Raw genomic sequence first — 10,161 nt, 5'->3', positions numbered from 1 at the left:
CTAGGTAGTCTCCAATGCAAGTTGTGTCTGTCTGTTTGGTCCTAGGTAGTCTCCAATGCAAGTTGTGTCTGTCTGTTTGGTCTGTTTGGTCCTAGGTAGTCTCCAATGCAAGTTGTATCTGTCTGTTTGGTCTGATTGGTAGTCTCCAATGCAAGTTGTGTCTGTCTGTTTGGTCTGGTAGTCTCCAATGCAAGTTGTATCTGTCTGTTTGGTCCTAGGTAGTCTCCAATGCAAGTTGTATCTGTCTGTTTGGTCCTAGGTAGTCTCCAATGCAAGTTGTGTCTGTCTGTTTGGTCCTAGGTAGTTGTAGTCTCCAATGCAAGTTGTATCTGTCTGTTTGGTCCTAGGTAGTCTCCAATGCAAGTTGTATCTGTCTGTTTGGTCCTAGGTAGTCTCCAATGCAAGTTGTGTCTGTCTGTTTGGTCTTAGGTAGTCTCCAATGCAAGTTGTGTCTGTCTGTTTGGTCCTAGGTAGTCTCCAATGCAAGTTGTATCTGTCTGTTTGGTCCTAGGTAGTCTCCAATGCAAGTTGTGTCTGTCTGTTTGGTCCTAGGTAGTCTCCAATGCAAGTTGTATCTGAGACACCGCCTCTGTGGGAAGAGACGACGTCCTATTGCAGCCAACTGTCTTTGGTCAAACACACGTGCTCCTGCCATTCCCCCCATTCTCTATTCAGAAATGCATATCGTATCATATCATATCGTCTTTACAGAACAGAGAAAACACTGAGGCCAAACATAGCACTTTTCTCTCTCACATCAGCCTACAGCCAGCATATTTTGATCCATAATCATATCCTCCTTGCATACATTAAACACTTGCAAATTCTATGAGCAAAGCTCATTCATCTCATAACTTCAGGATCATGTATGTAACATTAATACATTTGAATGATTTACTTTCATAGGTCAAATATTAGATTGTCACTCTGCACGTGGTTCTGAGACAAGCTTGATGTTAATATCAAGTAGCGGAGACGTCCCAGAGCTGTAGTACAGAAGCAATATAATAATAATAATAATATAATAAGCAGAAGATAATACTGTAACTGTATAGAACAAAACATAGTCAAATAGATAACTTTAGAAAATAAAAACAAATAGTCCTTCCCAACAACTCAAATCATACAAAATTAAACTAACAACTGTCATGAGTGACATTCTTTTTTTCTTTCAAGGCATAAAGAAAACATTCCATTTTCACCTAAAGTTCCATCAACGCATCCTGTAACACACAAGCGTCCATTTTGTCTCTACCGTGTAAAAACAAAGTTCAAGACATGCCGTGAACTGCACATGAACTGTATGGAGAAGTACCCTTTGATGGTTAGAATATTGTAACTGATATGCTATAGTTCGGTTGCTCTTTGGCAAAGACAGGCACAGCATCCAGAAACAGACTGTTTCCCTTAACCTGTTAAAGATCCTTCATAACAATCCGGAATTGAAAAGAAAAAAAAGGCACAGTGAAAAATGATAACAAAAGTATACAGTTTCAACACTACACACATAGTGGAGCAAAACCAAATGCATAGCCTATAAAACGAGCCTCTGTTGCGACTTTGGTTGGTTTGGAGTGCTGTTCGTTAAATGAGAATATTCTGTCAACTCCAGGCAGAAACACATGGTTGCGTGAGTCCCACTGTAAATATGGTCCTTCCATGGAGGTGCTATAAGCCTCATGGACAGAGGCAGTGGAAGTGACATACTTACATCCATGTACTCGGAGGGAAGGGAGGGAGGGAAGGGAAGGGAGGGAGAGGAGGGAAGGGAAGGAGGGAGAGGAGGGAAGGGAGGGAGAGGAGGGAAGGGAGGGAGAGGAGGGAAGGGAGGGAGGGAGAGAGAGGAGGGAAGGGAAGGAAGGGAGGGAGGGAGGGAGAGGAGGGGAGGAAGGGGAAACATCCCAAAAACGACCGCTTCACCTGGGGATAGGGGGTAGTGGGGGGGGCACCCCTGGACTTTTTATCGGAACCTGGACAGGAAAGAAGAGGAAAATAAGGCGGACATGTCAAGCAGGCTGTCAAGGACAGGAAGATACTCTGAAGGATGGAAACTTTCAGGAGGAAACAGATTTGGGACAAATCAATACATATAGAAAACACTTGATTTAGCCTTGCTATTTTTAAAGCAGAGCGCATGAATGTCAAAGTATTTGACGTGCATTTGACCCAGGTCTGGGAGGAAAGCCTTGGTTCCTACCTCTGCCGTCAGTCTTGGACAACTTGCTGGGGTATGTCTTCTGACAGGACACGTAAGGCTCTGGGACAGGGAGGTCTGAGACAGGGTGGAACTGGAACCTGGCCTCCCACTCATCTGACAGAGAGAGAAACACAACTCTCAGCGAGGTCAATTAAAATACCTATATGGGTTCAAACCCGGGTCTACAAAACTGTTAGCCCACTGAGCTGAAGCCAAGTCATTAGCAATGGGAGCTAAGGGCACATCAGGGAGTAAGGTCTCAAGCAGGATTAATCATCATGTGAATTCCTTCTGTTACACTCACCAATGTGTTGGTGATGGGAGTTCTGGAAGCCGTTGCCCATGGGAGGAGGTGGGGGAGGAGGGCCTCCTATTCCCGGTCGGTCTGGTGGGAGCGGGGGCCGTTGTCCCCACGGGGCGGCTCTGCTCCCGGCCGGTTAGGAGGTGAGGGGACTGGAGATGACCTTATACTGCCTCCACGTGGACCTGAGGAGGGAGGGGGAGGGAGCGGGCCTGGGGGAGAAGAGGTTACACCACAGAGTTCAATGCAACACTAGTTCTATATAATAGTATCATGTATATCATCGCTATAATTCACATCATAGCTACAAACTATATTCCATCCAGTCTCAAAAAACATACACGGTGTCCTGATGTCTGACCAAGCTGACCACAGAAAGGTTAACTATGTTTCTAGTTGCTAAGCTAACCTTAAAAAAGAGACAGTGGTCATCATTATATGACCTGAAGGGAGGCTGAAGGAAGCAGCATCCTTACCCGTCCGTCCTGGGGGGTTTTTACCCAGAGGGGGCGGCCTCTCACTGGGAGGGGGTGGCAGTGGTCCTGACCGGCCAGGTGGCGGCGCCGGCGAGTTGAGTGAAATGTTCCTCTGTGGTAGTCTGGGGGTGTGTTCGTCTCCTCCCGCAGGCGTTGGGGGCAGCAGTGGAGGGCCCGGTCTGCCAGGAGGGAGAGGGGGAGCTCCACCACCGCCGATGGAGGGCCGAGAGGAAGACAAGCTGGGGGCTTGGAGTTGAAAGATGGTGGCGGTGGTCCATCTCTGGATATGGAGGACCGGTGGCCCCCAGGGGTGGGGGTGGGGGTGGGGACCAGGGGTCCTCTGAGGGTCTGCCAGGGTGGGGGGCTGGGGGTAGAGGGGGACGTCCACTACTGGGAACCGGAGGGGCCCCAAAGGAGGGTTTTGGCCCAGACGGGGCCCCTATAGGGCCAGGGGGAGGGGGCAAGCCTTGGTGTCTGCCTGCAAGGTTGGGTGGTGGAGGTGCCGGGGCTGAGCTGGGTATCCGGGCTCCTCCTGGAACAGGCGGGGTCCCTCGACTCTGGAAGTTCTGGTTGGGCCGTGGGGTGTTGGGGATTGGGGGAGGGGGTCCACCAGGGGTCTCTGGTCGCGGGGGGCCTGCCCGTCCCCTGGGGAGGTCGGGGGCGCTGCTCCGGGGAAAGGCTGGGGCCCCTGAGAACCGTGGAGGGCCAGCGGAGGGGCCCCCACCACCAAACGGTCTGGGGCCTGAGGAACGGCCTCCTGGAGGTACCATGGGGGGTCTAGGGCCTCCTGTGGAAGCATAAGGGTTTCAAACATCACACACTTTGTCTAACATCATTTTGTCTTACATGGGGCTATGGTTAAAAACAACCAACCAACTAGTGCCCTCTATACATTACAGAAATATATGTAGCCCTTGTCACCTAGTGGCTGGTGTGACTGAGACCAGGTGAGAATTGGGGTATAAGTTAGCGAGCCGCAACATACGATTAGCGAGCCAGTGTTTCTGCCATGGACGACGCACGTGGCCTGTGCTTGTGGCAAGTTGTCAAACGTTTGGTCAGCAACTTTTGTTTATTTTCTGTAAATGGTTTTACCGCTTACTCAAGTAAATGACAGCTATGATTTGTATTGCAGTAACGTCTTCAACACTGTTGGGGGAGCGGCTGGGAACAGGGAAGCCGGTTGTAAGCTGGGAACAGGGTATAGGGAACAGGGTATAGGGTATAGGGAACAGGGTATAGGGAACAGGGTACAGGGTATAGGGTATAGGGAACAGGGTACAGGGTATAGGGAACAGGGTATAGGGAACAGGGTACAGGGTACAGGGTATAGCACAGGAACTATGAAACGTATACGCTTTTAACAATGTAATATGAACTGTGTCTTTTTACTAATGTTGTGTATTTAATAAAGTATTTGAAGTTTTAATATTGATATTTTATAAAGGAGCCAGGGTTATAATTATTGTTTCTTTGAAAAATATAATTTTGTGTCCCTTATTAGGTTGTTTTTTGGTTTGTCTCGTCCACAAATGAGCTGGTATTTGGGCAATAGATTTGGGATTGCCCCTAGCAGGTGGACTAGTTTAATATTCTTCGTTATATGTTTGTTTATATGTTCCGTCGCCCTTTCTGCAGAGTCCTCTGGGGCAGGCTGGTTTTAGAAGGGAACTATTGGGTTAGAGAGCAAAGGCAAGTCGTATGGATTTACATGCGTGTTTTCGCATACTAATATCACCAGTGTGTTATCATCTGTCAAAGAGTGTTTAGTCACCAGTGTGTTATCATCTGTCAAAGAGTGTTTAGTCACCTGTGTTATCTTACAAAGAGTGTTTAGTCACCAGTGTTATCTTACAAAGAGTGTTTAGTCACCAGTGTTCTCTTACAAAGAGTGTTTAGTCACCAGTGTTCTCTTACAAAGAGTGTTTAGTCACCAGTGTTATCTTACAAAGAGTGTGAATATACTTAATGTAAAGTGTTTACATGCAAGTCTTGGCATTACTTCTTGCCCTGCTGCTATCTATCCATAATGTATGTCTTCAATACCAGGGGTTCCCAAACTCCTTCACTCATCCAGCACTGGGGAACTTCACTCCCCAAGGTCTGCAACACTAAGATGACGAGAGCAACTGATGATGCACTACCTCCTTTTGAAATTGTGCCTTGTGCATTCCACGATTACAACTTTCAAGAGTATGTTTAAAGTTGGACTGTGTTACTTTTTTTGGGGGTGGGGGGGTGTCTGGGGTCATGCATTGTATTATTGTTTTGTTATGTAATAAACCTTGGCACTTTGGTCAACTCTGACAGACCTGTAATTGACTTGTCTTGAGGACGTGTAGAACAAGGTGGCGCAGTACAGTTTACATATAGCAACACATTACACTTGTTCAAGATAGTTATCATGGCTTATCTCAAACACCGCTTACAAACCATATTAATACAACCTCTAGAGGCTGCTGCAGTACATTGTAGCCTCTAGAGGCTGCTGCAGTACATTGTAGCATCTAGAGGCTGCTGCAGTACATTGTAGCATCTAGAGGCTGCTGCAGCATTGTAGCATCTAGAGGCTGCTAGAGGCTGCTGCAGTACATTGTAGCATCTAGAGGCTGCTGCAGTACATTGTAGCATCTAGAGGCTGCTGCAGTACATTGTAGCATCTAGAGGCTGCTGCAGTACATTGTAGCATCTAGAGGCCTCGAGACTGCTGCAGTACATTGTAGCATCTAGAGGCTGCTGCAGTACATTGTAGCATCTAGAGGCTGCTGCAGTACATTGTAGCATCTAGAGGCTGCTGCAGTACATTGTAGCATCTAGAGGCTGCTGCAGTACATTGTAGCATCTAGGCTGCTGCATCATTGTAGCATCTAGAGGCTGCTGCAGTACATTGTAGCATCTAGAGGCTGCTGCAGTACATTGTAGAGGCTGCTGCAGTACATTGTAGCATCTAGAGGCTGCTGCAGTACATTGTAGCATCTAGAGGCTGCTGCAGTACATTGTCTAGAGCATCTAGAGCCGCTGCTGCAGTACATTGTAGCATCTAGAGGCCGCTGCAGTACATTGTAGCATCTAGAGGCTGCTGCAGTACATTGTAGCATCTAGAGGCTCTAGAGCTGCAGCTGCTGCAGTACATTGTAGCATCTAGAGGCTGCTGCAGTACATTGTAGCATCTAGAGGCTGCTGCAGTACATTACTGCAGTACATTGTAGCATCTAGAGGCTGCTGCTGCAGTACATTGTAGCATCTAGAGGCTGCTGCAGTACATTGTAGCATCTAGAGGCTGCTGCAGTACATTGTAGCATCTAGAGGCTGCTGCAGCATCTCGAGACTGCTGCAGTACATTGTAGCATCTAGAGGCTGCTGCAGTACATTGTAGCATCTAGAGGCTGCTGCAGTACATTGTAGCATCTAGAGGCTGCTGCAGTACATTGTAGCATCTAGAGGCTGCTGTACATCGAGACTGCTGCAGTACATTGTAGCATCTAGAGGCTGCTGCCGCTGCAGCTGCAGTACATTGTAGCATCTAGAGGCTGCTGCAGTACATTGTAGCATCTAGAGGCTGCTGCAGTACATTGCTTAGCATCTAGAGGCTGCTGCAGCATTTAGCATCTAGAGGCTGCTGCAGTAGACATTGTAGCATCTGCAGTACATTGTAGCATCTGCTGCAGTACATTGTAGCATCTAGAGCTGCTGCATTGTAGCATCTAGAGGCTGCTGCAGTACATTGTAGCATCTAGAGGCTGCTGCAGTACATTGTAGCATCTAGAGGCTGCTGCAGTACATTGTAGCATCTAGAGGCCGCTTCAGTACATTGTAGCATCTAGAGGCCGCTGCAGTACATTGTAGCATCTAGAGGCTGCTGCAGTACATTGTAGCATCTAGAGGCCGCTGCAGACATTGTAGCATCTCGAGCTGCAGTACATTGTAGCCTCTTATTATAAACATGGATCATTACCGTTACTGTTCCCTCCTGAGGACCGAAGCTTGGGAATGCCTCCTGCAAAGAGACCTCCTAGTACTGGTCCTCCTCCTCCGCCACCTCCTCCTCCTCCTCCTCCTCCGCCACCACCACCTCCTCCTCCTCCACCTCCTCCTCCACCTTTGGGTTCTGTGAAGAAAGGTATTCAATCTCTTTTCCTCCAGCACAAGACCATAACCTTTGAAATCTAATTATCTGCAGAAGGCAGGTTTCAAGTAGCTTCCATATTTCCTAATGGTTAGACTGAGGAGGAGTACATTCTGAGTAAAGCCTTGAGAATACACAGCATCAGAGAACCCTTTACTCACTGTCAATGATGGGTTGACTCCTGTCATTGGTCACGGCCTTCTTCAGGCGAGCACCTTTTCCGATATCAGACAGTAAGGCGTTTCTTCCTTGTGCTTCATTCTTGCTGAGTGATGGCTTCTGTGTATTTGCCTGCGAATGTTGACAACATAAAACACAAACAAAGGAGCCAGTTAAGTAATATAGAAAATGATATAGTATTACCTAGGACGACAACTTGCACAATCACATTGCCATGCTGGAAACGCTTCCTGTCACTACCACAAGGTGGCGCTATTGAACAAGGTCAAAACTGTACTGACCTAAGAAATTTCCCTTCAATCACTCATGAAAGAAGGGGATGAGAGGTGATCTGACAGAAGGGGATGAGAGGTGATCTGACCGAAGGGGATGAGAGGTGATCTGACAGAGGGGATGAGAGGTGATCTGACAGAAGGGGATGAGAGGTGATCTGACAGAAGGGGATGAGAGGTGATCTGACAGAGGGGGATGAGAGGTGATCTGACAGAGGGGGATGAGAGGTGATCTGACAGAAGGGGATGAGAGGTGATCTGACAGAAGGGGATGATTGGTGATCTGACAGAGGGGATGAGAGGTGATCTGACAGAAGGGGATGAGAGGTGATCTGACAGAAGGGGATGAGAGGTGATCTGACAGAGGGGGATGAGAGGTGATCTGACAGAGGGGGATGAGAGGTGATCTGACAGAAGGGGATGAGAGGTGATCTGACAGAGGGGGATGCTGTCTTCGTCTAAGATTACATCTAAACTGAATGAATTTTCCATCGTCATGTTAACTCATATCAGTAGTTTCAATATAACTAGGACGTCTTTGGCGTGCTTACCACAGCGAAGGTTGGGGGTGGGGGAGGGGCAGGGGGTGGCGGGGGAGGAGGCATCTTATCTCTCTCTCTTCAGTTATTCTTCTACAGCTTCACCCCTGATGGAGAGAATACACACAATCCATTAAATACTTCCTAAATATCCACACAAACAGTAGGCTTACAGATGCTATACACATAACCAGGCTGGACCACAACAAACCTTCAGAGACATGGGAACACCACACACACACACACACACAACACACACACACACACACACACACACACACACACACAAACACACACACGTCAGTTCAACATCTAGTTTTAATTTACATTAATTTAACATGAAATGTCACCATGTCATTGGATTAAGGTTCAAAGTTGTGAAAAAAAATATGAAATTCCCTGAAGTTGATGACTTCTTACAAAAGCAAACAGTTTTCCACTTTGATTCAATGTCATCACAATATATATATATATATATATATATTAATGACGTGGAAACAATGTTGATTCAACCCGTTTTTACCCAGTGGGCTTTCACCACAGTCCTTAGAGCAAAGCTGTGTGACTGCAGACACATAATATTGTCTTTGCACAGAAATAACAGGATGTATTGAAATAACTTGCAAAGTACATGAGCTATAAAACCACAAGGGAAACAATCACATTGATCCAGAACTACTTCCTGGTAACAGCAGACAGATGACAACCATCATCCAATCCAGGGAGGTCCCCGGCTAAACAAAATCTTGGTCGACTGAAAGTCGTCTGTTCTTTTGATTGGTCAAAATTTTTCAACGTGTATTTTTCCATACATACAGTAGAAGTCGGAAGTTTACATACACTTAGGTTGGAGTCATTAAAACTTGTTTTTCAACCACTCCACAAATTTCTTGTGAACAAACTATAGTTTTGCCAAGTAGGTTAGGACATCTACTTTGTGCATGGCACAAGTAATTTTTTCAACAATTGTTTACAGACAGATTATTTCACTTATAATTCACTGTATCACAATTCCAGTGGGTTAAAAGTTTACCAACACAAAGTTGACTGTGCCTTTAAACAGCTTGGAAAATTCCAGAAAATTATGTCATGGCTTTAGAAGCTTCGGATAGGCTAATTTACATAATTTGAGTCAATTGGAGGTGTACCTGTGGATGTATGTCAAGGACTACCTTCAATCATTTGCTTGACACCATGGGAAAATCAAAATAAATCAGCCAAGACCTCGGAAAAAAAATGTAGAACTCCACAAGTCTGGTTTATCATTGGGAGCAATTTCCAAATGCCTAAAGGTACCACGTTCATCTGTACAAGCAATAGTATGCAAGTATAAACACCATGGGACCATGCAGCCATCATATCGCTCAGGAAGGAGACATGTTCTGACTCCTAGAGATGAACGTACTTTGGTGCGAAAAGTACAAATCAATCCAAGAACAACAGCAAAAGACCTTGTGAAGATGCTGGAGGAAACAGGTACAAAAGTATCTATTTCCACAATAAAACGAATCCTATATCGACATAACCTGAAAGGCCGCTCAGCAAGGAAGAAGCCACTGCTCCAAAACGACCATAAAAAAACAGACTACGGTTTGAAACTGCACATGGGGACAAAGATCGTACTTTTTGGAGAAATGCCCCCTGGTCTGATGAATCAAAAATAGAACTGTTTGGCCATAATGTTCATCATTATGTTTGGAGGAAATGAGGGATGCTTGCAAGAAAAGAATACCATCCCAACCATGAAGCACGGTGGTGGCAGCATCATGTTGTGGGGGTCAAAAAATAGATGGCATCATGAGGGAAGAAAATTATGTGAATATATTGAAGCAACATCTCAAGACATCAGTCAGGAAGTTACAGCTTGGTCGCAAATGGGTCTTCCAAATGGACAATGACACAAAGCATACTTCCAAAGTTGTGGAAAAATGGCTTAAGGACAACAAAGTCAAGGTATTGGAGTGGCCATCACAAAGCCCTGACCTCAATCCCATAGGAAATTTGTGGGTAGAACTGAAAAAGCGTGTGTGGAAGGAGGAGGCAAGGAGGCCTACAAACCTGACTCAGTTA

At 46.2% G+C, this 10,161-nt stretch overlaps 1 protein-coding gene across 1 annotated transcript in view; it reads right to left on the bottom strand.

The window, feature by feature from the left end:
* Positions 1–369: 369 nt before the first annotated feature.
* The window catches only part of LOC124028229 (WAS/WASL-interacting protein family member 1-like), a 34,839-nt gene continuing 25,047 nt past the window's right edge, over positions 370–10,161 (bottom strand). The window contains 10 exon segments of the mRNA XM_046340345.1: positions 370–1,970; positions 2,198–2,311; positions 2,502–2,609; positions 2,612–2,710; positions 2,975–3,211; positions 3,214–3,277; positions 3,280–3,761; positions 6,930–7,082; positions 7,262–7,391; positions 8,104–8,198. Coding sequence (XP_046196301.1) covers positions 1,708–1,970; positions 2,198–2,311; positions 2,502–2,609; positions 2,612–2,710; positions 2,975–3,211; positions 3,214–3,277; positions 3,280–3,761; positions 6,930–7,082; positions 7,262–7,391; positions 8,104–8,157 — 1,704 coding nt within the window. The 5' untranslated portion in view covers positions 8,158–8,198 and the 3' untranslated portion in view covers positions 370–1,707.

This window comes from Oncorhynchus gorbuscha, unplaced genomic scaffold (assembly GCF_021184085.1).
Source record: "Oncorhynchus gorbuscha isolate QuinsamMale2020 ecotype Even-year unplaced genomic scaffold, OgorEven_v1.0 Un_scaffold_3876, whole genome shotgun sequence".
Taxonomy (NCBI): domain Eukaryota; kingdom Metazoa; phylum Chordata; class Actinopteri; order Salmoniformes; family Salmonidae; genus Oncorhynchus; species Oncorhynchus gorbuscha.
The sequence above is the reverse complement of the archived record's forward strand: the minus strand, read 5'-3'. Positions and strand labels throughout refer to the sequence as shown.